Source organism: Salmo salar, chromosome 14, assembly GCF_965601325.2.
Source record: "Salmo salar chromosome 14, fSalSal1, whole genome shotgun sequence".
Classification (NCBI taxonomy): Eukaryota; Metazoa; Chordata; class Actinopteri; order Salmoniformes; family Salmonidae; genus Salmo; species Salmo salar.
This window is the reverse complement of record NC_138304.1, coordinates 82,420,054-82,447,846: the sequence shown is the minus strand read 5'-3', so window position 1 is coordinate 82,447,846 and position 27,793 is coordinate 82,420,054. Positions and strand designations below refer to the sequence as shown.

The 27,793-nt window shown below is 45.2% G+C and overlaps 3 protein-coding genes and 1 long non-coding RNA gene across 10 annotated transcripts in view; 1 reads left to right on the top strand and 3 right to left on the bottom strand.

Moving 5' to 3' along the window:
• Nucleotides 1-1,840, bottom strand: part of LOC106570299 (endonuclease/exonuclease/phosphatase family domain-containing protein 1) — a 31,875-nt gene extending 30,035 nt beyond the window's left edge. Inside the window, exon 1 of the mRNA XM_014142466.3 lies at nt 523-1,840. Coding sequence (XP_013997941.1) covers nt 523-1,373 — 851 coding nt within the window. The 5' untranslated portion in view covers nt 1,374-1,840. The remainder of the gene's footprint in view (nt 1-522) is intronic.
• Nucleotides 1,841-16,429: 14,589 nt separating this feature from the next.
• Nucleotides 16,430-19,369, bottom strand: LOC106570301 (septin-7-like). Its single transcript, XM_014142472.3, has 3 exons — nt 19,241-19,369; nt 17,268-17,413; nt 16,430-16,880 (listed from the first exon to the last, which is right to left on the bottom strand). Exons 1-3 carry the CDS (start codon nt 19,367-19,369, stop codon nt 16,844-16,846), a joined length of 312 nt encoding a protein of 103 aa, XP_013997947.2. The 3' UTR covers nt 16,430-16,843.
• LOC123726781 (uncharacterized) lies at nt 18,324-19,198 on the top strand. Its single transcript, XR_006758926.2, has 2 exons — nt 18,324-18,481; nt 18,856-19,198. It is a non-coding gene; the product is annotated as an uncharacterized LOC123726781 (long non-coding RNA).
• A 2,402-nt stretch (nt 19,370-21,771) lies between the features above and the next one.
• Nucleotides 21,772-27,793, bottom strand: part of LOC106570300 (septin-7) — a 46,379-nt gene continuing 40,357 nt past the window's right edge. For 2 of the 7 annotated variants that reach the window (XM_082961219.1, XM_082961215.1), the window contains 4 exons: nt 27,760-27,780; nt 26,744-26,879; nt 25,574-25,719; nt 21,772-22,953 (listed from right to left, as the gene is read on the bottom strand). In XM_082961219.1, the coding sequence (XP_082817345.1) occupies nt 22,917-22,953; nt 25,574-25,719; nt 26,744-26,879; nt 27,760-27,780 (340 nt within the window). In that variant the 3' untranslated portion in view covers nt 21,772-22,916. The other 5 variants (XM_014142468.3, XM_082961217.1, XM_082961214.1 and 2 more) reach the window with 4 other exon arrangements.

Here is a 27,793-nt window from a genome sequence, read left to right as displayed (position 1 = left end):
CTGACCCACTGGAATTGTGATACAGTGAATTATAAGTGAAATAATCTGTCTGTAAACAATTGTTGGAAAAATTACTTGTGTCATGCACAAAGTGGATGTCCTAACCGACTTGCCAAAACTATAGTTTGTTAACAAGAAATTTGTGGAGTGGTTGAAAAACGAGTTAATGACGCCAACCTAAGTGTATGTAAACTTCCGACTTCAACTGTATATGCCCAACCATCCACGGTGATCAACCACCCTTAAGTAACCATACCAAACATAACCTAATTTGAATGTCTCGGATTTACATTTACCATGTTATGTCTGGTCTATGAAAGCAGGCTGTGTATTGCCCAGGTCCAAACAAAGTTAGGCTGTTCTGAGGGCAAAAGGTGGTACACAACTCAATATTAGGAAGTTGTTCCTAAATATTTTGTACCGTGTAATCTACAATGTATAATAGCCTGTCATTATGTCATTATGTCAGGACAACATATGTCTATAAAAAGGACCGTTTGTAGGTTTCAGATCAATACTTACTCATTTTCAAGCAGTGTCATACACACGACCTCTTTGATGCCAGGGTTGTTGGCTTTTTCACAGGAGCAGTTCTGGAGGTTCCAGGTAGCCACCCTGACCACCGCCTTCCCCTCCCGCATCCCCGAAGGAGGCTCCACGTCGGGCCGCACAGACATGATCCGAGTCGGCCCCCCGGCTGGAAGATCCAGGTCCTCACTCAGGAGACTGAACGATGTGGGGCTCGGATGAGACTTGGTGGTGTATGTCAACCCCCCGTTGGTATTGGTGGAAGGTGTTCTGGAACGCTCCACGTACACTTGAAAGCGGATTTTGTCCAATAGAGACGAGTTTATGTGATTGACCCTCACCAAGTCTTCGATGCTTTTAAACGGACCGTTTTCTAACCTGTATTCTACTATGTTATTCGCTATTTTACCCGTGATGCCACGGATGCTCATGAGCTGCGCTGGTGTGGCGGTATTAATGTTCATACCTGTGCATGACAGGTGGGGTTCGAAGTCTTTACGCAGAGACGACGGCGAGTGTTGGGACGAACTCGTCCTGCTCGAGACGCATATTTCCAGTCTGATGATCTCCAGTTTGCCGGCACCAATTCCGCTCACGAGAGCCAAATCTTCTACTTTTTTAAACCCCGCAATGCAGTCCCGATACTGCACGATATTCTGTGCTACCATACGGTTCACTCCCGGTAGAGTCATCAGCTCCTCCTCGGTGGCCGTGTTGATATTCAACCGCTCCTGGTTCACGAGGATGTGGCTGAAGTTGCACGCTGCGCTAAACTTGCGCTTGCTGTTGCTGAAATCCGTCGGGTCTTTGGGGATCGAGCGGTGGCACCCCAAATTCCCACCCATGGCTGCGGCTCAGTTGGCAGTGCAATTCACAGTGGCTTCGAAGTCTAGAGACCGTGGGTAGACCGGGCAGAGCGGCGAAAGCAGCCGCACCGCAGCAGGCGCGCAACGTGGAAAAGTAGACTACGGTGTGATTGATCGACTATTGCTTAGATACATGCCCTGCATTCAAGACAGTTTTTACTAATTGACAAACATATGACCCGTAGTATGTTATCGTGTGTTTGCTTTTTCGGGATTAAAATAGATAGAACATATGCACAAAACAGCGGTTCCCCTCGCAAGTCCAATTCTTTAGCCGTTTAGCTGTCTCTCACTCCATTTTTGTCATGAAGCTGGTGTTATTTCCTTGCTGAGTATTCAGGTATATTACCCGTCCACACCGGTCAGTTTGCCTAGAGGAACTGTCCAGTGGCGAGTTGATGCTGCAGAATCGTGTTGGGATTAAACGCCAGCTGGTCTCATCGTCACACCAGGGGGGCGTGGCTCTAATCTGACCGACGAATCCGTTTTTTCTGTCCAAGTGTTCTACTCTGAAGATGACTTCAGATCTGATGCAGAGTACATTAAAACACATGCTTAAATCAAAATGGTTACAGTCTAAAGAAAGAACTGTCAAAATGTTATATCTCTATTCAGGCTATCACATATAAAACGTAGCCTAATAGTTTAAACTAGCCTACTTTCACTTGCATAACATTTTTTTTTTTACAAAAGGATTAATCAACTGTGGAGAGGTATAATCCATTGTATGTGTTACAAGGAATATTACTTAAACAACAGGTTCTAAAAAACTTAATCCACATCAAAACCCTAAAATTAGATTTTCGATTAAATCTCCTAATCTGTTGGTCTCTGTTTGACACCTATGAAGGGTTCAGAAGGTTACACAAGTGGGTACACCAGATTTATTTCAATTAAGTAGGCAGCTTTTTTTCACCTTATCCTCTTTTCTATTTTACTAAAGAAGCGCTTAGGAGTATTTCTGTCTGTAATAAAGCCCTTTTGTGGGGCAAAAGTCATTCTGATTGGCTGATCCTAGCTCCCCATTGGGTGGGCCTGGCTCCCAAGTGGGTGGGCCTATGCCCTCCCAGGCCTGATTTGACTGATTTCCTTATATGAACTGTAACTATTTACATTGACGACCCCCCCCCCCCCCATTTGTTTTGTACACTGCTGCTATTTGTTGTTTATTATGTAAATGTAAATGTAAATTATCTATGCATAGTCACTTCACCCCTACCTACATGCACAAATTACCTCAACTAACCTGTAACCCCACACACTGACTCGGTACCGGTACCCCCTGTATATAGCCTCGTTATTGTTATTTTAGTGTGTTACTTTTTATAATTTTTTACTTTAGTTTGTTTGGTAAATATTTTCTTAACTCTTCTTGAACTGCACTGTTGGTTAAGGGCTTGTAAGTAAGCAGTTCAAGGTCTACACTTGTTGTATTCGGCGCATGTGACAAAAAAAGTTTAATTTGAACTAAATCTTTTAAATTGTTGTTCATATTTTTGTTCAATATAATATGTGTAACATCACTTTTTACACACAGCCACTTAATAGCCAATAATAATCAAACGTGTCTCCATGTTGTTCACAGTCACAGAGGCCCCTACATGTTCTCAGTTTTGCATTTCAAATAGTGTTACAACACTTCATTTATTTTCAGTCAAATAAATACACAGATATGCGGGCACTGTGCAAGCAGGGATATCATATACATTGGTATTTCAAAGCTTCATATACCTCACAGCCACCAGGCTCTCTCTCTCTCTCTCTCTCTAAAATGGAAGTAAATAAACTAGGCACCCATTTTGTCCTTCTCCATTCAAATAGAAATCTGCAGACAACAGAACAACCAATGAGAGAGAGGTGCTGAAGATTTCTACATAACATGATGCATTGTGGCCAGTTTCAATGTACAGCCAGGCTAAGTAATACCATTCTGGCTCTCTACATTACAGTTTTTTTCTCCTCTGATTAGCATCTAATTTGCATTTTATATGAGCCAAAATGGGAATATGTTGGATTTCATCTCTAGCGACATAAAGTTGGTGATCGATAAACTGTTGAATTTTATAACACTTTCTGAACTACATGTCTGTAACAGAGCTGTGCAACAGTTTATTTGATTATTTTGTTTTGTCAGAATGGAATCTTAATTAAAAGCAATGTGGACATTATGTTGTGTGGGTTCAGCATAACAAAGCAGTGGACTTCCCTTTTGGAACTGTGCATGCAGGCTTTTGCTCTAGCCCTGCTCTAAATACACCTGATTCATCAAATCTAGGCCACCCCTGCCCAGGAATCTACCTAGCATAAACCAGGAAGCTGTAGACAGGAAGCTATCTGATCGCCATGCAGCCTACACCAGTACAGTACCCCCACCAGTACTAATGGGGAAAGCCATGCTTGCAGTGTTCCCATCACACCTCTTTATATAGCATCAGAGTGTTTCATGAAATGGCTCAAAGTCAGAACACTTCCACATTCACTTCAACACTGCTCTTATTACGCAATACCAAGGTCAGAATCACTGAGAAATCACCAACAGGTAATGTATGTCTGCAGATAATAAAACCACAAAACAAGATGTACCAAAACAGTTTGATAATTTTGGATAATCCAAAACAAAGTAAACACAGTCAGAAATAGCTGAGGAGATTTAGATATCATACGTGATGAACAGACAGATATTGAGGTGTCATCTTTCTCTGCCAGTAACCCTGTGTTCTGTTCCATGCCACTTCTTTGCCAATATTGACTTACTAATCCTCTAGTTGTGGCAGCCAAGGCTCCTGGCCCCACTTGACCTGCAGAGAGAGGGCTGGAGGTTGGTCTACAGAGCATGGAGCTGCAGTGTGACCAGAGGACAACCAACACCTTGTCTTCTTAACCCCTAACCAACTTCTCTCAGTTACTCTGATCATATCACCACTAAAACGTATTTGCCCATGTTGACACAGACACGTATACGAAGTGTCACAGTTGGCAAAACTGGTGCTAGCACTGCCAAGGGAGTGGGTTCAATTCCCACAGGGATCACATACAAAACATGCATGCCCTCACCAACTGTAAGTGGCTTTGGATATAGGTATCTAGACCATGTACAGGTATCTAGAACCCTTTGGAGAACCCTTTTTGGTTCTAAGTAGAACCCTTTTGGTTCCATGCAGAACCTTTTTCACAGAGGGTTCAAGATGGAACCCAAAAGGGTTCTACCTGGAACCCATAAGTGTTCTACCTGGAACCCAAAAGGAACCCTTTTTTCCAAGAATGTACACACTTAAGCTGCATTTACACAGGCAGCACAATTCATGTTATCTTTTTTCATTAATCGGTCTTTAGACCAATCACATCAGATCTTTTTCAGAGTTGATCTGATTGTTGAAATAACCAATTAGTGAAAAAAAGATCAGAATTGGGCTTCTTCTGTAAACGCAGTCAGAGATGCACAAAGACACACAGACACAAACATTGTCTGGTCCAATGACATAATGGGATTCTGGCTAACAAAAGGCCAGTCTCCATGGTGGCAGAGAGCACACGTGGTGAAACGATGCAGACACACAGACAGAATAGAATAGAATCTGGCCCCTGATCCCTTAGTGGGTCCAGAGACTAACGTACTGCTGTGCAACCATACTGCGGCACAACAAGAGAGAGATAAATAGAGAGCGGGTGAGTGTGGCACACCAAGTGAGTGCACTGTGTGTGTTGGCTGGGCTCCCTGCTTGTGCCATCAAACCATTGCAACTTATCCAGAATGCCGCAGTTCACCGGGTGTTTAACCTTCCCAAGTTCTCCCATGTCACCCCGCTCCTCCACACACTCCACTGGCTTCTAGTCGAAGCTTGCATCCACTACAAGACCATGGTGCTTGCCTACGGAGCCAGCAAGCAGGTAGCCTAGCGGTTAAAGCGTTGGATTAGTGACCGAAAGGTTGCAAGATCAAATCCCTGAGCTGACAAGGTAAAAATCTGTCGTTCTGCCCCTGAACAAGGCAGTTAGCCCACTGTTCCTAGGCCGTCATTGTAAATAAGAATTTGTTCTTAACTGACTTGCCTAGTTAAATAAAGGTAAAATAAATAAAAAAGAAGAACCCTTCCTACCTTCAGGCTATGCTCAAACCCTACACCCCAAATGGAGTACTCTGTTCTGCCACCTTTGGTCTCTTGGCCCTCCCACCCTTGAGGGAGGGCAGCTCCCGCTCAGCCTTCAAAGCTTGCCCCTGAAGCTAGCACAGCAGAGTCCCTGCCCATCTTCAGAAAACATCCGAGACCCTACCTCTTCAAAGAGTATCTTAAATAATCCCACAGCACGCCCCCTCGCAAATGTGTGTGTACTGCCTGTGTGTGTGGAACAGCAAGTGTGTGTCGCACAGTGTGTGTTTATGTGTTGCCTTGTCCAAGCCATGGGAACACAGAGAAAAGAGCTTAAACTTGCTGACAGCGCAGCAGCAATTCTTCTCCCTCTGTTGTCTGTCTGCTTGGACCCACTCCAGCACACCACACACAGAGCTCCAAAAAAATCTAAAGGAGGTCATTGTCAAAGGGAGCTATTAAGCAGAACAGACTGTGCAAGCCAAGTCAGGGGACTGCATTTAGCAAGAGCCCCTGTGTTTCACCAGCTATGGAACAGTATTTGGCAAAAAGGAGGTCTCAGGGTGATAGACTAGAGAAAGGCACCGAGTGCTGTGGACAGTGAGGGAGATCGGAGTGTCATACAGTGTTATGTAACAAAGATTGGATCCAGTTTCCCATGGACCGGGCAGCAAGAGACTGCTGATGCCAGTGGTTTAGCATTAGTAACCACTCCACTGAGGCATAGAGCTGAATAGGGCACTGTAATTAGTCAGGGATCCTTATACCTAAGTGGACTGATAGAGACTGTCACGGATCCCCCCGGTACTGCTGCTCATTCTGTTCACCAGTTCCGGAGGTCGACATCACCGGCCTTCTAGGCTGCACTGAACTGTGTCATTACGCACACCTGGTTCTAATTCCTCACTGATTGTATTTGTATAAATGTGCCCTTTGTTTCGCCATTGGTCTGTCGATTATTGTTCCCATGTCCGTTGGTGGTGTGAGTACCTATGCGTTGTCTCAGCCTGTGCTGCGTGTTTTGTGCGTTGTGTGTTACAGGTCCCGTGTCGTTCTACGAGGTTTACCCTCGCTCTTTTGTTTGGGTACATCCCAGTGTTTTGTATACGTGTTTATTTTGGGTGTGTTAAAACCCCAGATTATGTATTTCTGCGCCTATCTCCAAATAATTTATACCAACGTGAAAGAGACGCATACAGTGTCTAGAGAAAGCCCACAACTGAGGCAGGCCCCAAAGTGACAATACACAGGGATGATAGAAAAGCTGAGGAAGATATCTTTTTCAGTTTCTTCATTGCTCCCTAGCAGGTCAATGCAGTATATGTGTGATCAAAATGCACTATGCCGAACTGAAATTTTATGCAATTACTTTGAGTGGAGTAATTGGCTATTATCCTCAGCTCAATATAAATGATTAAAACCTGGTTTGTAGGGACGTTCATTCTGGACTGCATGGTTCCATGGGTGCTGACTGAGCACAGGGCCAGCAGGATGTGAACCTTGACCTTTGTCCAGTTTGACTTGGCTGATGTGGTCAACAGACAGACACCAAGGACCAATGCCAACACAGCTTTCTGTGTCAAAGGGTGTCGGTCAATAGTAGACCCAAATTCTATTGGCAGGCTTTTACTGCTTAACTATTACGATCAGCTAATTCCTAGATCACCATCATATCTTTTACAATAATTCACTTTGGTAACGCTTTACTTGACATCCAGTGTCATAACACGTTATTATGACACGTCATAACTGTATCATAATACAAGCATTTCACTTGGTTTGATTTGATATTTCTACAGCTGACATAACTTGTCATAATATGGTCATAACACTGTCGTGACACATTTATTTATAGTTGTTGTGACATATACATATATTGCATTATTTTATGGCTGGTTTTGACACCTACATAAGACTTTCAAAACCTACCACACAAGGCAAAACATTCCATTACACCATCGCCTACTGTCAACATTATGTTTATGTTATATAACATTTTCTGAAATTGACCATATTAAATTATCCTTGTAATTGCGCACACATTGATGTCAGACATGCAGCTACCTCAATGCTCTGTTTCTGATGACTGGGATGAATGCAGGAGCAGATTTCAGGAGTAGTACAAGACACCCTCTTTTTGACTGATGACTGACATAAGGGCATGTACGTCATAGGTCTGGGTGGCTTATATGATTCTGATGGTCATAATGCTTCTTAAGTGTCATAGTGCATTTTCTGTCCAAGTAAATATGATGAAAAAACAACAGTAAAAAATGTATTACAACAACAAAGGACTTAAGAAACAAACTTTCAAGGAAAGTTCTTGTCAGGGAAAAAAGTCAAGCTAAGTCTTACCAATTATTTGGTCTCAAAATCATCCTAACTGGATGGTTCCGAAGTTTATTTAGATGACCAAGATGATATTTAGATATGAACAAAAGTTATTTTGCATTAACTTTACATTGTTCAATCAGAAAGTAACAGCAAATATACAACAGAATATACTTTACAGAACAGAGTTATAATCATCAGGGGTATCAGTTCACTTTCTTTGCGGCAGACAATATTGGGAGACAGTCCAATGCATGGTCTACATCCCTGTCTCCACGAATGGTCAGTCAATACCACGCTATGTGGGCTGAAACATTGGACCTTTAGACTGGTCTGTTCAGATTGGTCAAGGCACCAATCACCTGGATGACCAGGTAAAACCCTTGACCAATCAGCAAGTAGAAAGGTGAGCAAATATAGCCGGCTGACAGAGGGGCTATGGCGTGATTCTAGAGTGGCTGGGACAGTGTGTGTGAGTTCCACACAGCAGTGGGGAGTCCAAAGGGACCCTTTTTGTTTGAGTAACACGGAAAGAAAAAAGTACAAACAGGTAAAAGTAAACTATACCGTGTTCTTTGGACACTGTGTTAACTAACCTCCAGACGAGCTTCAACGCCATACAACTCTCCTTCCGTGGCCTCCAACTGCTCTTAAATGCAAGTAAAACTAAATGCATGCTCTTCAATCGATCGCTGCCCGCACCTGCCCGCCAGTCCAGCATCACTACTCTGGACAGTTCTGGACAATTATAAATACCTAGGTGTCTGGTTAGACTGTAAACTCTCCTTCCAGACTCACATTAAGCATCTCCAATCCAAAATTAAATCTAGAATCGGCTGCCTATGTCGCAACAAAGCATCCTTCACTCATGCTGCCAAACATACCCTCGTAAAACTGACTATCCTACCGATCCTCGACTTCAGCGATGTCATTTACAAAATAGCCTCCAACACTCTACTCAGCAAATTGGATGCAGTCTATCACAGTGCCATCCGTTTTGTCACCAAAGCCCCATATATTACCCACCACTGCGACCTGTATTCTCTCTTTGGCTGGCCCTCGCTTCATATTCGTCGCCAAACCCACTGGCTCCAGGTCATCTATAAGTCTTTGCTAGGTAAAGCCCCGCCTTATCTCAGCTCACTAGTCACCATAGCAGCACCCACCCGTAGCACGCGCTCCAGCAGGTATATTTCACTGGTCACCCCCAAAGCCAATTCCTCCTTTGGCCGCCTTTCCTTCCAGTTCTCTGCTGCCAATGACTGGAACGAATTGCAAAAATCACTGAAACTGGAGACTCATTTCTCCCTCACTAACTTTAAGCATCAGCTGTCAGAGCAGCTCACAGATCATTGCACCTGTACATAGCCCATCTGTAAATAGCCCATCCAACTACCTCATCCCCATATTGTTATTTTTTTCTCCTTTGCATCCCAGTATGTCTACTTGCACATTCATCTTCTGCACATCTATCACTCCAGTGTTTAATTGCTAAATTGTAATTACTTCGCCACTACGGCCTATTTATTGCCTTACCTCCCTAATCTTACCTCATTTGCACACACTGTATATAGATTTTTTCTATTGTGTTATTGACTTTACATTTGTTTATTCCATGTGTAACTCTGTGTTGTTGTTTGTGTCGCACTGCTTTGCTTTATCTTGGCCATGTCGCAATTGTAAATGAGAACTTGTTCTCAACTGACCTACCTGGTTAAATAAAGGTGAAATAAAAAAAATAAAAAAATAAATAGGAATTTGGACAATGAGAAAAGAAAATAGTCCAATTCAACTTATTTCAGCTTGTTGGTCAATTTGTAATTGTGCTAACTAAGCACTATATTTCCTCAACCAAGGAATTCCTGTTTGCCACTTACATTAAACGAGAGACTATCTACTTTTACCTTTAGTCTCTTTCATCTGATGTGGGTAAAAGGCATCAAACACAATCAGGGATCTCCCCAATGAACTCATGCAAAATCTGAGTGCATTTCTCTAGTCAGCAGGATTCAGGTTTGGAGTACACCATGATGAGATGATCAGGTACTCAAGTCTAAAGAGTAGAATGTTCAAGGACACAGAGAGAAAGTGTGTGATAAGAGTGATCAAGCATAGCCTGGAAACTCCTGAGATATGACCTATGACTATATGGCAGGGTTCCCCAACTGGACATAAAAGAGTGTTAAAAACACCAGGAAATCAGCTCCACGTGATTACATCTTTGGAAATCTGTTCAAGTATTCTCACACATAATAGAGATATCACGATTCAGGTATGACCCAGATGCAGACAGTGTCTAGGAAACAAACATTTATTTCTAATACAGGGGCAGGCAAACGACAGGTCAAAGGCAGGCAGGGGTCAGTAATCCATAGAAGGTGCAAAGGGTCCAGAACGGCAGGCAGTCTCAGGGTCAGGGCAGGCAGGGGTCAATAATCTAGTGAGGTGGGGCAAGGAGACAAAGGGCTGTGAGATATGGGTTTAACTCTGGGCACATGAAAGGTGGGATGTATACGAAGGGTACGGGGCAACAGAAGATGAACAGCAGAGGGGCTAATGACTTTGGAGATGGGAAATGGGCCGATAAACCGGGGGGAGAATTTGCGGGATTCCACCCGGAAGGGCAGATCCCGGGTGGACAGCCATACCTTCTGCCCGAGATGATACCGGGGAGCCGGGGTCCGGTGGCGATCTGCTTGTCGTCAATACCTGGAGGTGGTCTTGAGGAGGGCTTACCGGGCTCTCCTCCAAGTATGACGACAGCGGCGGACAAACATCTGGGCAGAAGGTATGCTGACCTCTTCTTCCTGATCAGGAAAGATTGGGGGCTGATACCCCAGTGAACACTCAGAAGGTGATAGGCCCGTGGCAGAGCAGGGAAGGATGTTGCGGACGTATTCAACCCACACAAGCTGTTGGCTCCACGTGGTGGGGTTGGCAGAGACCAGGCAGCGCAGAGTAGTCTCAAGGTCCTGGTTGGCTTGCTCCGACTGGCCGTTGGACTGGGGGTGGAACCCAGAGGACAGGCTGGCTGACAACCCAATGAGGATGCAGAACACCTTCCAGAACCGGGACGAGAACTGAGGACCCCGGTTGGAAACCATGTCAACTGGCAGTCCATGGATCTGGAAGACGTGCTGCACCATGAGATGGGCCGTCTCTTTTGCAGAGGGTCGCTTGGGGAGAGGAATGAGGTGAGCGGCTTTGGAAAACTGATCCACAACGGGCCCCCCCCGTCTGATGGCAACACCGCCATTCTGACCGTGACAAAGTCCAGGGAGATGTGAGACCACGGACGGTGAAGGACAGGCAAAGGTTGGAGGAGACCAGCCAGAGCTTGCCGAGGAGTCTTGTTCTGTGCACAGACCGTGCAAGCGGCGACAAACGCGGAGACGTCAGGAACCATGGTAGGCCACTAAAAGTGTTGTCACACAAAAGCCAGGGTCCAACGGGAGCCCGGGTGCCAGGCAAGCCTGGAGGAGTGGGCCCACTCCAGGACCGTGGAGAGGACCGCATCAGGCACGAACATCCGGTTATCTGGACCCCCCGGGTTTGGCTGGGAACCCTGTGCCTCCCGAACCTGCTTCCGCCAGGCACGAGGTGGGAAGGATGGTCTCGGGTTCTGGGATAGTAGTCGTGGGGCTATAGCACCGTGACAGCGCATCCAGCTTGACATTCTTGGATCCTGGCCAGTAAGAGAGGGAGAAATTGAACCGGGTGAAATGTAGGGTCCACCTAGCCTGCCTGGAATTGAGGCGCTTGGCAGTGCGGAGATATTCCAGGTTATTGTGGTTGGTCCACACAATGAATGGATGTTACGCTCCCTCCAGCCAGTGCCTCCATTCCTCCATCTTCACTGCGAGAAGCTCCCGATTCTCCACATTGTAGTTCCTCTCTGTGGCGTTGAGGCGCATCTGAAGCATCGGCCTCCACCACGAACTGGCGGGACGGTCAGGATGAAACAAGATGGGAGCTGTTTGAAGCGGTGTTTGAGATCCCGGAACACCTGGTCAGCAGCTGGGGACCACGTGACCGGAACCTTGGGAGAGGTGAGGGCAGACAGGGGGGAAGCCAGGCAATGAAAGTTGGCAAAACCCAGGAAACACTGCAGCTGTACTCTGGACGTAGGCTGGGGCCAATCCACCACCGCTCTCACCTCTCACCCGGGATCCATCTGTACGCTCCCTGCAGCGATGATGTAATCCAGAAAGGGGATGGAGGAGCGATGGAATTCGCACTTCTCGGCTTTTACAAAAAGCTGGTTCTCCTGGAGGTGTTAGAGAACCTGTGGAAATGTAGAGCACGTGTTCTTGAGTAGGGCGGGAGAAGATGAGGATGTCATCGAGGTAGACGAAGATTAACCATTTCAACATGTCATGGAGAAGATCATTAACCAGAGCTTGAAACACAGCAGGGGCATTGGTAAGCCAAAGGGCATGACCAGGTACTTGTAGTGGCCGCTGGCCGTGTTGAAGGCAGTCTTCCACTCGTCCAGAAGAAGAAGAACCCTGCGCCGGCAGGGGAGGCAGAAGGACAGATGAACCCAGCAGCTAGGGAGTCCTCAGTGTAGGTCTCCATAGCCTTGGTCTCCGGACCCGACAGAGAGTACAGTCATCCCTGGGGTGTAGTGGTACCTAGGAGAAGATCAATCCTGCAGTCATAAGGTCGGTGCAGTGGCAGTGAAGAGGCCCGGGCCTTACTGAGCATCTCCCGGAGGTCCTGGTACTCCGCGTGAATGGTGGAGAGGTCCGGGGCAACTTCCAAGGCCCCAGGAAGACATCCCGGGGCAGGCTGCGCTGACTTCAGGCAATGGGCGTGGCAGAACGGGCTCCAGCCCTTGATGGCACCGGCAGACCAGTCAATGAGGGGATTGTGTCCCTGGAGCCAGGAGAATTCCAATACCACAGTAACCTGAGGAGACTTAATGAGCAGGAACTGGATCGTCTCGCTGTGGTTCCCTGACACACGTAGGTTGATGGGGGTAGTATTGTGGGTGACCCGGCCTATAGAGCCCCCTCCAGTGCTCTAACGTCAATGGGAATGGAGAGGGGCTGAGTGGGGATATCCAGCTCGGAAGCCAGGGTAACGTCCATAAAGCTCTCATCGGTCCTAGAGTTGATGAGGACCCGGAGAGATTTCAACTGGTTCCCCCACAGCAACATGGCATGAAAAGGGATGCGAGTAAGGGGAGAGGAAAAGTACTCCATATGACCCACCAGAGTACTCGCTCCTACCGGTGAGCCTGGTGGTTTAGTGGACAGGTGGAGACGAAATGACCAGTAGTCCCGCAATACAGGCAGCTCTTAGTGTGAAGCCTGTATAGCCGTTCAGCTGGAGACAGCCTAGCTCTGCCTAGTTGCATGGGCTCGGGAAGAGGTGAATCGTCAGCCTTCGGAAACTCTCGGGGGAACTCGGGCAGCCTCAGGTTCTCTCGGCAACGGAGCCGTCGGGGACTTCCGGGATACATCTGAGGCGAGGTGGGATCCTTGGAGGGGTGAATGAAATCAGATCTCCTCTCCTTCCTTAGTTCCCGTAGTCGCCCATCAATCCGAATGGTCAAGGTGATGAGCGAGTCGAGATCCGTCGGTAGTTCCCGGGCAGCAAGCTTGTCCTTTACTTCCTCCAAAACTCGATGCAGGAACATGTCGAACAGTTCTTCCGGGATCCAGGCACTCTCAGCTGCCAACGTGCGGAAAGCCACTGCGTAGTCGGCGGGAGCCTTATTGAATCTGGAGTAACTTCTGGGCAGCCTCTCTCCCGGACAATGGAGCATCAATGGACCTTCTTTATCTCTGCCACGAACTCCTCCAGACTGGAGCATACGGCCGACTGTTGTTCCCATACTGCCGTAGCCCAGGCGAGAGCCCTCCCGGACATCAACGTGATGAGGTACGCTATCTTAGAGCAGTCTACGGGGAAGGAGGAGGGCTGCAGCTCAATGATGAGTAAATACTGAGCGAGAAACACCCGACAGGTGCCCGACTCTCCATCGAAGCACTCTGGTGAAGGTAAGCGGGGTTCCCGGGAAACCGGGGTGATGGCGCACTAACAGCCGGGTTACTGAGGGGCTGGGAGGTTACCGTCGTGGTAGGCTGCATAGTAGACAACCCACAGAATTGCTCCAGAAATGTGTTCAATGCTTGGTCGTGGCGTTTGACCAAGGTCTGGAACCCCTCCATAAGACCACGAAGCAACTCCTTGTGCCTTCCAATGGTGGCTCCTTGGGAGGAGATGGCGTTACGGAGATGGTCCGAATCTACTGGGTCAGTCATGGCCAGTTCGTACTATCAGGTTTCAGGAATGACCCAGATGCAGACAGTGTCAAAGACACAAAAGTTTATTTCTAATACAGGGCCAGGCAAATGACAGGTCAAAGGCGGGCAGGGGTCAGTAATCCAGAGAATGTGCAAAGAGTCCAGAACGGCATGCAGTCTCAGGGTCAGGGCAGGCAGGGGTCAATAATCAAGTGAGATGGGGCAAGGTATAGAATGACAGGCAGGCTCAGGGTCAGGGCAGGCAGAAGGGTCAAAACCGGGAAGGCCTAGGAAACAGTAGCAAGAAACAAACAGGAGCAAGGGAACAAACGCTGGGCGGGTTCATGAACAAAACGAACTGGCAACAGACAAACAGAGAACACAGGTATAAATACACAGGGGATAATGGGGAAGATTCATGACACCTGGAGGGGGGTGGAGACACGCACAAAGACAGGTGAAACAGATCCGGGTGTGACAAGAGAAGCACGTAATCATATACAAATGTAAGCAAGGTTTGAAATAATTTTGTTTTAGTCAAATATATCTGATTGGGTTTTTGTGGTCAAATAACAATCCTACAAATTATTTGTAATTAAGTTCTGTCCCCCAGACCATTTGCTCAAGAAACAAAATCATCCCATGGCTGAATCTAGTTGATAATCCCTGCTGTTTGGGATATGAAGGAGTCAGTAGTTATTGACTGCCCCCTGCTGGTGAAATATAGCGTGCATCTTGGTGCGGAGGACAATTCATTTCAGAAGACAGTTTATGGCTTGTAACTTGACTCAAAGGTGAGCTAAGCCACATCTTACCACAGTAATTCCCTTCCATCTTACCAAAGTAAAACCTTTTCAACAAAAACGTTGATTTCAATAAAACCACGTTGGGATTAATCATCACAAGTTTATTATGTGAATATACAGTTGAAGTCGGAAGTTTACATACACTTATGTTGGAGTCATTAAAACTTGCTTTTCAACCACTCCACAAATGTCTTGTTAACAAACTATAGTTTTGGCAAGTCGGTTAGGACATCTACTTTGTGGATGACATAAGTAATTTTTCCAACAATTGTTTACAGACAGATTATTTCACTTATAATTCACTGTATCACAATTCCAGTTGGTCAGAAGTTTACATACACTAAATTGACTGTTCCTTTAAACAGCTTGGAAAATTCCAGATAGGCTAATTGACATCATTTGAGTCAATTGGAGGTGTACCTGTGGATGTATTTCAAGGCCTACCTTAAAACTCATTGCTTGACATCATGGGAAAATCAAAAGAAATCAGCCAAGACCTCAGAAAAACAAATTGTAGACCTCCACAAGTCTGGTTCATCCTTGGGAGCAATTTCCAAACGCCTGAAGGTACCACGTTCATCTGTACAAACGACAGTACGCAAGTATAAACACCATGGGACCACGCAGCCGTCATACCGTTCAGGAAGGAGACTGTCTCCTAGAGATGAACATACTTTGGTGCGAAAAGTGCAAAACAATCCCAGAACTACAGCAAAGGACATTTTGAAGATGCTGGAGGAAACAGGTACAAAAGTATCTATATCCACAGTAAAACAAGTCCTATATCGACATAACCTGAAAGGCCGTTCAGCAAGGAAGAAGCCACTGCTCCAAAACCGCCATAAAAAAGCCAGACTACGGTTTGCAACTGCACATGGGGACAAAGATCGTACTTTTTGGAGTAAAGTCCTCTGATCTGATGAAACAAAAATAGAACTGTTTGGCCATAATGACCATCATTATGTTTGGGGAAAAAGGGGGAGGCTTGCAAGCCGAAGAACACCATCCCAACCGTGAAGCACGGGGGTGGCAGCATCATGTTCTGGGGGTGCTTGCTGCAGGAGGGACTGGTGCGCTTCACAAAATAGATGGCATCATGAGGCAGGAAAATTATGTGGATATATTGAAGCAACATCTCAAGACATCAGTCAGGAAGTTAAAGCTTGGTTGCAAATGGGTCTTCCAAATGGACAATGACCCCAAGCATACTTCCAAAGTTGTGAAATGGATTAAGGACAACAAAGTCAAGGTATTGGAGTGGCCATCACAAAGCCCTGACCTCAAACCTATAGAAAATGTGTGGGCAGAACTGAAGAAGCGTGTGCGAGCAAGGAAGCCTACAAACCTGACTCCGTTACACCAGCTCTGTCAGGAGGAATGGGACAAAATTCACCCAACTTGTTGTGGGAAGCTTGTGGAAGGCTACCCGAAACGTTTGACCCAAGTTAAACAATTTAAAGGCAATGCTACCAAATACTAATTGAGTGTATGTAAACTTCTGACCCACTGGGAATGTGATGAAAGAAATAAAAGCTGAAATAAATTGTGGAATTGTGAAACTGAGTTTAAATGTATTTGGCTAAGGTGTATGTAAACTTCCGACTTGTGTGTGAGACTGTGAACAACAAAACATGATTGTACAACCATCTAATGTGCCCACTTCAGGAAGGAAGAAGAAAGGTATTTGGGGAGGAGAGTGAGAGAAGGGGAAAGAGAGAGAAAAGAAAGGAGAAATAGTATAGTGATATAGCATGTTCCAGGACTGAGTCTGTCTGAAAATGAGTTTTAGTTTAATGGAGGACCATCTCTCCCTCGATCCCCCAGTTACAACCAACTTCCCCCAGACAGACCACGCTGCTCCGTCACACATACACACAGTAACAGGTTGTTGGTCGACAGGCAAACTGACAGTCCAGGTTGGGAAATTGGCAACTAGTACATTGTTACATGGTGGTCCTCCTGCAATACTTTTAAAATATCTTCTTTTTTTTGTTCTTTTCCAAGGTCCTGTAGGGCGAGAGAGAGCAATGTTGATTAAGAGGCAGAGCTCTTCATAAGGAGCTGTGTATACAGTATTGGCTGCGGTGTGTGTGAGATCAAGGAGCACTTTGGCTGAGCCCTGTGCCGTTTTCAGACTTTCAACAGGTGTGTATTGTCTTAAAGGGTGTGTGTTTTGATCTCTGCCCTTTCCTCCAACCTTTGAGACAAGTCTGTTACTCAACAAATGGACACTAAGTAATATTCCATCATATTCTATGAAGGTACAGGATGAGGTGAGGAGTAGAAAAATAAATACTCTATTATACAACACCACAAAAATAGATTGAATAATTGTTCATGGTTGACTCCATGTAATGCTGTTGTATAGAAATGTGTTGTAGTAGTGTGTTGTACCTGGAGGAGTCTAGTTTCTGTTGCTCCAGCACCCTCTGCTGTGCCTCCCAGTTGTTCTTCTCATCCTCCAGCTGGCGTCTCTTCTCCTCCAGCTCCTTGTGCTGGGCCTCCAGGTTCTTCTTCATCTGCTCGTGGCGCCGCAGGAGCTGCAGACAGGATACAGGACAGTTTGCCTTATTTGCATGGCTGGAGTCGTGTGTGTGTTATATTCGTATGAGTGCGTGCGCATGTGCACATACAGTATGTGTGTTTGTCTGAGGGTGTGTTTGTAATTCAATCTGAAGTGCCAGAGTGCGCTTTGGACATTCGTAATTCAGAGCGTTGTCAGATTGTCCGTTTCTAAATTCAGAGCGTTTCCCTCTCGGAGCGTTCAGAGCGGACGCTCTGGCCAAGGAGTAGGGTTGATCCGAGCGTTCTGACCTAACAACTGCAGTCCAGCACCCAAGCTAACTGGCCAACGTTGGCTAGCTACTTCCAGACACAAATGAGAGAACAGCTCAATCTGACCGTTTTACTCGCCCTAGCAGAGCTGGGTTAGGTTGTTTTCATGTTATCCAGCGCATTGGTGACTAACTGTGCTGCTGGCAACAATTGAATTACCTTAACTAACACCGGTCATATTCAACGGGTGCTGAGCTTTCGTAAATTCATCAGTTATTCTGCGCTCTGGCACACTCAGACAAAAGTGCTCTGAAATCAGAGTAGATAGCCAGAGTGAATTTATGAACGCACCCTATGATGTAATCACAGCTATGACCATATTAAAACATTTCATCATGTCTGCTGTGAAGAGTCAGAGCTGGTTATGATTTGAAAGCATTCTGCCGTTCCCTTGGTGATTCTAAATCCTAAGAATACATCTACATTTGAATATGATGATATCACAATTAAATAGAGCAACTTCAGTAGAATGATTTGAATTTAGAATGTTTGGTTGTAAGGCGCCAATGTGGATTTGGAACTCAGATTGGTGGCAACACCACAAGACTGGACGAGACTTGTTTCTTCTAAGCTTGAGTGACTTCATCCAGCATTTTGTCCAGGCTGTACCATGGATGGCATCATGGGTAGCAGAGGTTGAGGGAGACAGCCCGGGTCTCTGGCAGTGTGAGCAGTACTGGACATCCCAGCTCAGACATGTGACCATTCTCCTTGAACACAGCCAGCACCCGTCTGATTAGGAGCAGAACCTTCTGGTTGACTGGTACACGGAGGTGAGGAGTATGTTTCTCTTTTACAGAGCGACAGTGAGATAGACCCTGGACAGATTCATGCAGCATGAGAGGAGAAAGGCTTTGAAGTGGGAGGAGTGACCAACAGTTGTCACGTCCTGACCAGTAAAAGGGGTTATTTGTCATTGTAGTTTGGTCAGGGCGTGGCAGGGGGTGTGTGTTTCGGTGTTTTTCGTTTAGGTTCTATGTTTTCTATTTCTATGTTGGGGTTTTGGTAGGACCTCCGAATTGGAGACAGCTGGTTGTCGTTGCCTCTAATTGGAGGCCATATTTAGTTGGGGTTTGTTTCACTTGTGTTTTGTGGGTGTTTCGTCGTTTTTGTTTATTTTGTTTGTGTTTTCTTTAAATAAATTAAGAAGATGAGCACTTTACCCACTGCGCCTTGGTCCAATCGTTACGACGCCCGTGACAGCCGTAGCTCTTTTCTGATGAGAAACTGGAAGCCATTCTGAGGGTGTTGGAGCTGCAGTGATGGGCTTCCTGTCTGCCTCTAAATCATCCTCTGATTGACAGCTCAAGCCCTCTATGGACTGTACCCATGTTGAATTACTAATGATGCATTTTGTAGTGGTAACTTCAGGTAAGATAAGGCCTATTATCTATTTTTCTGTTAATAAATTAAATCAATTTAACCATTCAAAATGGTGGTGCGTCTTTTTAGTGAGATCGCTCTATGGAAAATAAAGAGTATTTCAGTGATTTGTGTGAGTGGTGTGAATGTGTTCTGTTAGGTTCCTGTACCTCTTGCTCAGAGTCTTTGAGCTTCTGGATCTTCTCCTTGAGCTTCTTTTCAAACACCTGTTCCATTTCCATCTTGGCCACGTGCTCCCTCCATCTGGGCCAGGGGACTCCTGCAGGGTTCAGGCACATGCACACACATCCATCAGTGTTTACTTGATAGCTACCTACACAAATAGCTAGCTAGAACAAAGTGTTAATAAGATTAAAATTCATTAAAAAGATTTAAGAGCGCCCCAGCCCAGAGTAGTCAAACTCAGACTTTGGGCCAGGGTGGAAATTCCTGTCACGATCTCTTGCATACACTTATGCCTGGAGGAGGATGAGGACAGGCAGGGGAAGGCCCTGGATGTGGAAGACCCAGCGATTCAATAGCCATTTCTGCCTGTCTTAGCAAAGCCACCAACAAGCTCTACTGGTACGGATGCTGAGTGAAGCTCACGAAGCAAGCAACAGCCTAAACACAGGACAATTATTAGAGACTATTCTACCATCAAGTATTCAATGAAGACTTCTGGGCAGTTTGCTAGAGTGCCGTAGAATGATATTATCCATTTCATGACCTGGTAGGGGCCTCTAGCGTCAAATAAAGAGCAGCATCTTTATACAACCCATATATCTGTACGAGGGAAAAACAGAGGAGAGTGTAGAAACATAGCTAACAAGGGGTTCTTGAAGAACTGAAATGACACTTACATGCCTTCATTTGTGTCAAATCTAAAAAAAAACAGAAACATACACACACTTAGCATGCTGATATTATGATGACCATGCGTTAGAGAGCTATTAGCTAGCTAATGGATGCTGGTGGTTACTGTGATATTACGGTGCATCACTTTAGTGAGGTTATCTGTACTTGACTGAATCTAAACTCAGCAAAAAAAGAAACGTCCTCTCATTGTCAACTGCGTTTATTTTCAGCAAACTTAACGTGTAAATATTTCTATGAACATAAGATTCAACAACTGAGACATAAACTGAACAAGTTCCACAGACATGTGACTAACAGAAATGGAATAATGTGTCCCTGAACAAAGGGGGGGTGAAAATTAGAAGTAACAGTCAATGCAGCTGGTGGCCACACCAGATACTAAGTACTGCAGTGCATCTCCTCCTCATGGACTGCACCAGATTTGCCAGTTCTTGCTGTGAGATGTTACCCCACTCTTCCACCAAGGCACCTGCAAGTTCACGAACATTTCTGGAGGGAAAGGTCCTAGCCCTCACCCTCCGATCCAACAGGTCCCAGACGTGTTCAATGGGATTGAGATCCGGGCTCTTTACTGGCCATGGCAGAACACTGACATTCCTGTCCTGCAGGAAATCACGCACAGAACGAGCAGTATGGCTGGTGGCATTGTCATGCTGGAGGGTCATGTCAGGATGAGCCTGCAGGAAGGGTACCACATGAGGGAGGAGGATGTCTTCCCTGCAACACACAGCGTTGAGATTTCCTGCAATGACAACAAGCTCAGTCCGATGATGCTGTGACACACCGCCCCAGACCATGATGGACCCTCCACTTCCAAATCGATCCCGCTCCAGAGTACAGGCCTCGGTTTAACGCTCATTCCTTCGACGATAAACGCGAATCCGACCATCACCCCTGGTAAGACAAAACCGCGACTCGTCAGTGAAGAGCACTTTTTGCCAGTCCTGTCTGGTCCAGTGACGGTGGGTTTGTGCCCATAGATGACGGTATTGCCGGTGATGTCTGATGAGGACCTGCCTTACAACAGGCCTACAAGCCCTCAGTCCAGCCTCTCAGCCTATTGCAGACAGTCTGAGCACTGATGGAGGGATTGTGCTTTCATGGTGTAACTTGGACAGTTGTTGTTCCCATCCTGTACCTGTCCTGCAGGTGTGATGTTCAGGTGTTGTTACACATGGTCTGCCACTGCGAGGACGATCAACTGTCCGTCCTGTAGTACCGTCTTAGGCGTCTCACAGTACGGACATTGCAATTTATTGCCCTGGCCACATCTGCAGTCATGCCTCCTTGCAGCATGCCTAAGGCACGTTCACGCAGATGAGCAGGGACCCTGGGCATCTTTCTTTTGGTGTTTTTCAGAGTCAGTAGAAAGGCCTCTTTAGTGTCTTAAGTTTTCATAACTGTGACCTTAATTGCCTAACATCTGTAAGCTGTTAGTGTCTTAACGACCGTTCCACAGGTGCATGTTCATTAATTGTTTATGGTTCGTTTAACAAGCATGGGAAACGGTGTTTAAACCCTTTATAATGAAGATCTGTGAAGTTATTTGGATTGTTGCAAATTATCTTTGGAAGTCAGGGTCCTGAAAAAGGGACTTTTCTTTTTTTGATGAGGTTAGTTGATCCCTGCTGTTTGGGATATGACGGAGTCAGTAGTTATTCACTGCCCCCTGCTGGTGAAATATAGCGTGCATCTTGGTGAGAAGGACAATTCATTTCAGAAGACAGTTTATGGCTTGTAATTTGACTCAAAAGTGAGCTAAGCCACATCTTACCACAGTAATTCCCTTCCATTTTAACAAAAACCTTCAATAAAACCACGCTGGGTTGTATCATCACAAGTTTATTACGATACTATAAAAACAAAACAAAAGACAAATAAAAAATAGATGCAGTACGTGAACAGTGTTAAATGTCATGTTTGGGAAGGGAACCCCACAGTTGTTTATTACAGTCAATATAGACTTGTTTATTTACAGACATTGGAAATTGTAAGTAAACAACAATAACAACAATAGGGTTGTGTTAACGGGTTGAGTCAACAACCAAGCATTCCTCCCCACCGTCTTCTAAAACAGGGTTTCCTAGCCGTGGTCAAGGGGGCCTACTATGTGTCAGCTGGAGTGAAATCCAGTGTGCACAGTAGACCTCCAAGACCAGAATGGGAAACGCCTGCAAACAAACATGAAACGAATAATGAACAAATGATTACTGTAGCAGGGCCAATATAAGAGAACCAAAAATTTTAAACAGAAAAAATAATAATAAATCAAATGTTCCAACATGCCGTCCATGGCTAGATCATTTAAATTACAAGAGATGGAAGAGCATATCATTTTGGGATCAGGATTACAAAAATAAAAGCGACAACTAAATAACAAAAACGTTATAAAACAAAACGCCTGAGGTGTGTAGCTTGAGGTGAGTAGCTTCCTACTCTGCCGTTTGGTCATTTGGCGTTAAATAGAACACTACAACATAGCAGTGCAGTCTGTCTCCAAGGTCAGTAACTAGAAAGAGAAAAAGGAGGTGAAAGAAAAACAGTTGTGGCATTCTGGAGTTTAAAATGAAAAACAGATCATGAAATCATGAAAGAGCTGATACCGGTGTGTTTTGTTTTTCTGTGTCACACTGAACCACAAAACATGATTGTACAACCATTTAATGTGCCCACTTCAGGAACAAAAATATATTTATATAAATAAAAAAAGAGACAGAGATAAAAGGAGAAATAGTATAGTGATATAGCATGTTCCAGGACTGAGTCTGTCTGAAAATGAGTTTGAGTTTAATGGAGGACCCTCTCTCCCTCGATCCCCCAGTTACAACCAACTTCCCCCAGACAGACCACGCTGCTCCGTCACACATACACACAGTAACAGGTTGTTGGTCGACAGGCAAACTGACAGTCCAGGTTGGGAAATTGGCAACTAGTACATTGTTACATGGTGGTCCTCCTGCAATACTTTTAAAATATCTTCTTTTTTTTGTTCTTTTCCAAGGTCCTGTAGGGCGAGAGAGAGCAATGTTGATTAAGAGGCAGAGCTCTTCATAAGGAGCTGTGTATACAGTATTGGCTGCGGTGTGTGTGAGATCAAGGAGCACTTTGGCTGAGCCCTGTGCCGTTTTCAGACTTTCAACTAGAGGTCGACCGATTAATTAGGGCCGTTCAGGGGCAGAACGGCAGAACGACAGGGGCAGAACGTTCAGGGGCAGAACGACAGATTTTTACCTTGTCAGCTCGGGGATTCAATCTTGCAACCTTACGGTTCACTAGTCCAACGCTCTAACCACCTGCTTTACATTGCACTCCACGAGGAGCCTGCCTGTTACGCGAATGCAGTAAGAAGCTGAGGTAAGTTGCTAGCTAGCATTAAACTTATCTTATAAAAAACAATCAATCAATCATAATCACTAGTTAACTACACATGGTTGATGATATTACTAGTTTATCTAGCCTGTCCTGCTTTGCATATAATCGCTTAGGTACACGTTGCTCCAACCATAAACATCAATGCCTTTCTTAAAATCAATATACAAGTATATATTTTTAAACCTGCATATTTAGTTAATATTGCCTGTTAACATGAATTTCTTTTAACTAGGGAAAATGTGTCACCTCTGCAACAGAGTCAGGGTATATGCAGCAGTTTGGGCCGCCTGGCTCGTTGCGAACTGTGAAGACTATTTCTTCCTAACAAAGACAGCCGACTTCGCCAAACGGGGGATGATTTAACAAAAGCGCATTTGCGAAAAAAGCACAATCGTTGCACGAATGTACCTAACCATAAACATCAATGCCTTTCTTAAAATCAATACACAGAAGTATATATTTTTTAAACCTGCATATTTAGCTAAAAGAAATCCAGGTTAGCAGGCAATATTAAACTAGGGAAATTGTGTCACTTCATTGCACGCAGAGTCAGGGAATATGCAACAGTTTGGGCCGCCTGGCTCGTTGCGAACTAATTTGCCCGAATTTTACGTAATTATGACATAACATTGAAGGTTGTGCAATATAACAGGAATATTTAGACTTAGGGATGCCACCCGTTAGATAAAATACAGAACGGTTCCATATTTCACTGAAAGGAAAAACGTTTTGTTTTCGAGATGATAGTTTCCGGATTCAACCATATTAATGACCTAAGGCTCGTATTTCTGTGTGTTATTATATTATAATTAAGTCTATGATTTGATAGAGCAGTCTGACTGAGCGGTGGTAGGCACCAGCAGGGTCGTAAGCATTCATTCAAACAGCACTTTCGTGCGTTTTGCCAGCAGCTCTTCGCTGTGCTTCAAGCATTGCGCTGTTAATGACTTCAAGCCTATCAACTCCCAAGATTAGGCCGGTGTAACCGATGTGAAATGGCTAGCTAGTTAGATGGTGCACGCTAATAGCGTGTCACGTCCTGACCATAGTAAGACGTTCTTCTCTATGGTAGAGTAGGTCAGGGCGTGATATAGAAAAACCCCCCCTATCTATGTTGTTTTTTGGGATGATCTCCAATTAGAGGCAGCTGGTCCTCGTTGTCTCTAATTGGAGATCATACTTAAGTAGGGGTTTTTCCACCTGTGTTTGTGGGTAGTTGTCTTCTGTTTAGTCTTCTGTACCTGACAGAACTGTGCGCTTTCGTTTTCTGTTTGTTATTTTGTCTTTAGTGTTTTGAGTTAAAATAAATTTAATCATGAGCACTCAACATGCTGCGCTTTGGTCCCCTCTCTACGACAGCCGTTACATAGCGTTTCAAACGTCACTCGCTCTGAGACTTGGAGTAGTTGTTCCCCTTGCTCTGCATGGGTAACGCTGCTTCGAGGGTGGCTGTTGTCGATGTGTTCCTGGTTCGAGCCCAGGTAGGAGCGAGGAGAGGGACGGAAGCTATACTGTTACACTGGCAATACTAAAGTGCCGATAAGAACATCCAATAGTCAAAGGTATATGAAATACAAATGGTATAGAGAGAAATAGTCCTATGATAATTACAACCTAAAACTTCTTACCTGGGAATATTGAAGACTCATGTTAAAAGGAACCACCAGCTTTCATATGTTCTCATGTTCTGAGCAAGGAACTTAAACGTTAGCTTTCTTATATTGCACTTTTACTTTCTTCTCCAACACTTTGTTTTTGCATTATTTAAACCAAATTGAACACGTTTCATTATTTATGAGGCTAAATTGATTTTATTGATGTATTATATTAAGTTAAAATAAGTGTTCATTCAGTATTGTTGTAATTGCCATTATTCCAACTAAATAAAATTAAAAAGTAAAAAAATAAAATAAAAAATTGACCGATTAATCGGCAGCGACGTTTTTGGTCCTCCAATAATCGGTATTGAAAAATCATAATTGGTCGACCTCTACTTTCAACAGGTGTGTATTGTCTCAAAGGGTGTGTGTTTTGATCTCTGCCCTTTCCTCCAACCTTTGAGACAAGTCTGTTACTCAACAAATGGACACTAAGTAATATTCCATCATATTCTATGAAGGTACTGGATGAGGTGAGGAGTAGAAAAATAAATACTGTATTATACAACACCACAAAAATAGGTTGAATAATTGTTCATGGTTGACTCCATGTAATGCTGTTGTATAGAAATGTGTTGTAGTAGTGTGTTGTACCTGGAGGAGTCTAGTTTCTGTTGCTCCAGCACCCTCTGCTGTGCCTCCCAGTTGTTCTTCTCATCCTCCAGCTGGCGTCTCTTCTCCTCCAGCTCCTTGTGCTGGGCCTCCAGGTTCTTCTTCATCTGCTCGTGGCGCCGCAGGAGCTGCAGACAGGATACAGGACAGTTTGCACCATTTGCATGGCTGGAGTCGTGTGTGTGTGTGTGTGTGTGTGTGTGTGTGTGTGTGTGTGTGTGTGTGTGTGTGTGTGTGTGTGTGTGTGTGTGTGTATGTATGTATGTATGTATGTATGTATATATATATGTGACTTGTTTCTTCTAAGCTTGAGTGACTTCATCCAGCATTTTGTCCAGGCTGTACCATGGATGGCATCATGGGTAGCAGAGGTTGAGGGAGACAGCCCGGGTCTCTGGCAGTGTGAGCAGTACTGGACATCCCAGCTCAGACATGTGACCATTCTTCTTGAACACAGCCAGCACCCGTCTGATTAGGAGCAGAACCTTCTGGTTGACTGGTACACGGAGGTGAGGAGTATGTTTCTCTTTTACAGAGCGACAGTGAGATAGACCCTGGACAGATTCATGCAGCATGAGGAGAAAGGCTTTTAAATTTAACCTTTATTAAACTAGGCAAGTGAGTTAAGAACAAATTCCTACTTACACCGACGGCCTAGGAACAGTGGGTTAACTGCCTTGTTCAGGGTAGAACGACAGATTTTTACCTTGTCAGCTCGGGGATTCGATCCAGCAATCTTTCGGTTACTGGCCCAACACTCTAACCACTAGGCTGCCTGCTGCTTTGGAGTGGGAGGAGTGATCAGCAGTGGCTCTTTTCTGATGAGAAACTGGAAGCCATTCTGAGGGTGTTGGAGCTGCAGTGATGGGCTTCCTGTCTGCCTCTAAATCATCCTCTAATTGACAGCTCAAGCCCTCTATGGACTGTACCCATGTTGAATTACTAATGATGCATTTTGTAGTGGTAACTTCAGGTAAGATAATAGGCCTTATCTATTATTCTGTTAATTAAATCAATTTTACCATTCAAAACAGTGGTGCGTCTTTTTAGTGAGATCGCTCTATGGAAAATACACGAATTAACATGGGAACAAACAGAGTATTTCAGTGATTTGATTGAGTGGTGTGAATGTGTTCTGTTAGGTTCCTGTACCTCTTGCTCAGAGTCTTTGAGCTTCTGGATCTTCTCCTTGACCTTCATCTCAAACACCTGTTCCATTTCCATCTCCATCTTCATCATCTTGGCCACGTGCTCCCTCCTCTCCTCCTCCATCTGGGCCAATGGACTCCTGCAGGGTTGAGGCATGTGCACACACAACATCCATCAGTCTAAAGCCTTGCCCCCAAGCCCCAGCCCAAAGCAGTCAAACTCAGACTTTGGGCCAGGGTGGAAATTCCTGTCACCATCTCTTGCATACACTTATGCCTGGAGGAGGAACATGGGAGAGGAAGACCCAGCGATTCAATAGCCATTTCTGTCTGTGTTAGTAAAGCCAAGCAATTGCGTCGTTGAGTTAGTGAACACCAAGTCACCAACAAGCTCTACTGGTACGGACGCCGAGTGAAGCTCTACTGGTACGGACGCCGAGTGAAGCTCTACTGGTACGGACGCCGAGTGAAGCTCTACTGGTACGGACGCCGAGTGAAGCTCTACTGGTACGGACGCCGAGTGAAGCTCTACTGGTACGGACGCCGAGTGAAGCTCTACTGGTACGGACGCCGAGTGAAGCTCTACTGGTACGGACGCCGAGTGAAGCTCTACTGGTACGGACGCCGAGTGAAGCTCTACTGGTACGGACGCCGAGTGAAGCTCTACTGGTACGGACGCCGAGTGAAGCTCTACTGGTACGGACGCCGAGTGAAGCTCTACTGGTACGGATGCTGAGTGAAGCTCACAAAGAAAGCAAGAGCCCCTTCACAGGACAACAAATACGATTTTCCAGGAAGACTATTGGAGACTATTCTGCCAACAGGTATTCAGTTTAGACTGGGAAGTTTGCTAGAGTGCTGTAGAATGATATTATCCATTTCATGACCTGGTAGGGGCCTCTAGCGTCAAATAAAGAGCAGCATCTCTATACAACCCATATATCTGTACGAGGGAAAAACAGAGGAGAGTGTAGAAACATAGCTAACAAGGGGTTCTTTAAGAACTGAAATGACACTTACATGCCTTCATTTGTGTCAAATCTAAAAAAAACAG

Bases quoted from the DNA above. Each gene is read 5' to 3' on its own strand.
- LOC106570301 (XM_014142472.3), bottom strand. From the start codon at position 19,369: ATGTGCCTGAACCCTGCAGGAGTCCCCTGGCCCAGATGGAGGGAGCAC. The intron at 17,414-19,240 runs GTACAGGAACCT...TCCTGTCTGCAG, and splicing joins TCAAAGACTCTGAGCAAGAG to CTCCTGCGGCGCCACGAGCA. The intron at 16,881-17,267 runs GTACAACACACT...CTCGCCCTACAG, and splicing joins CAGAAACTAGACTCCTCCAG to GACCTTGGAAAAGAACAAAA.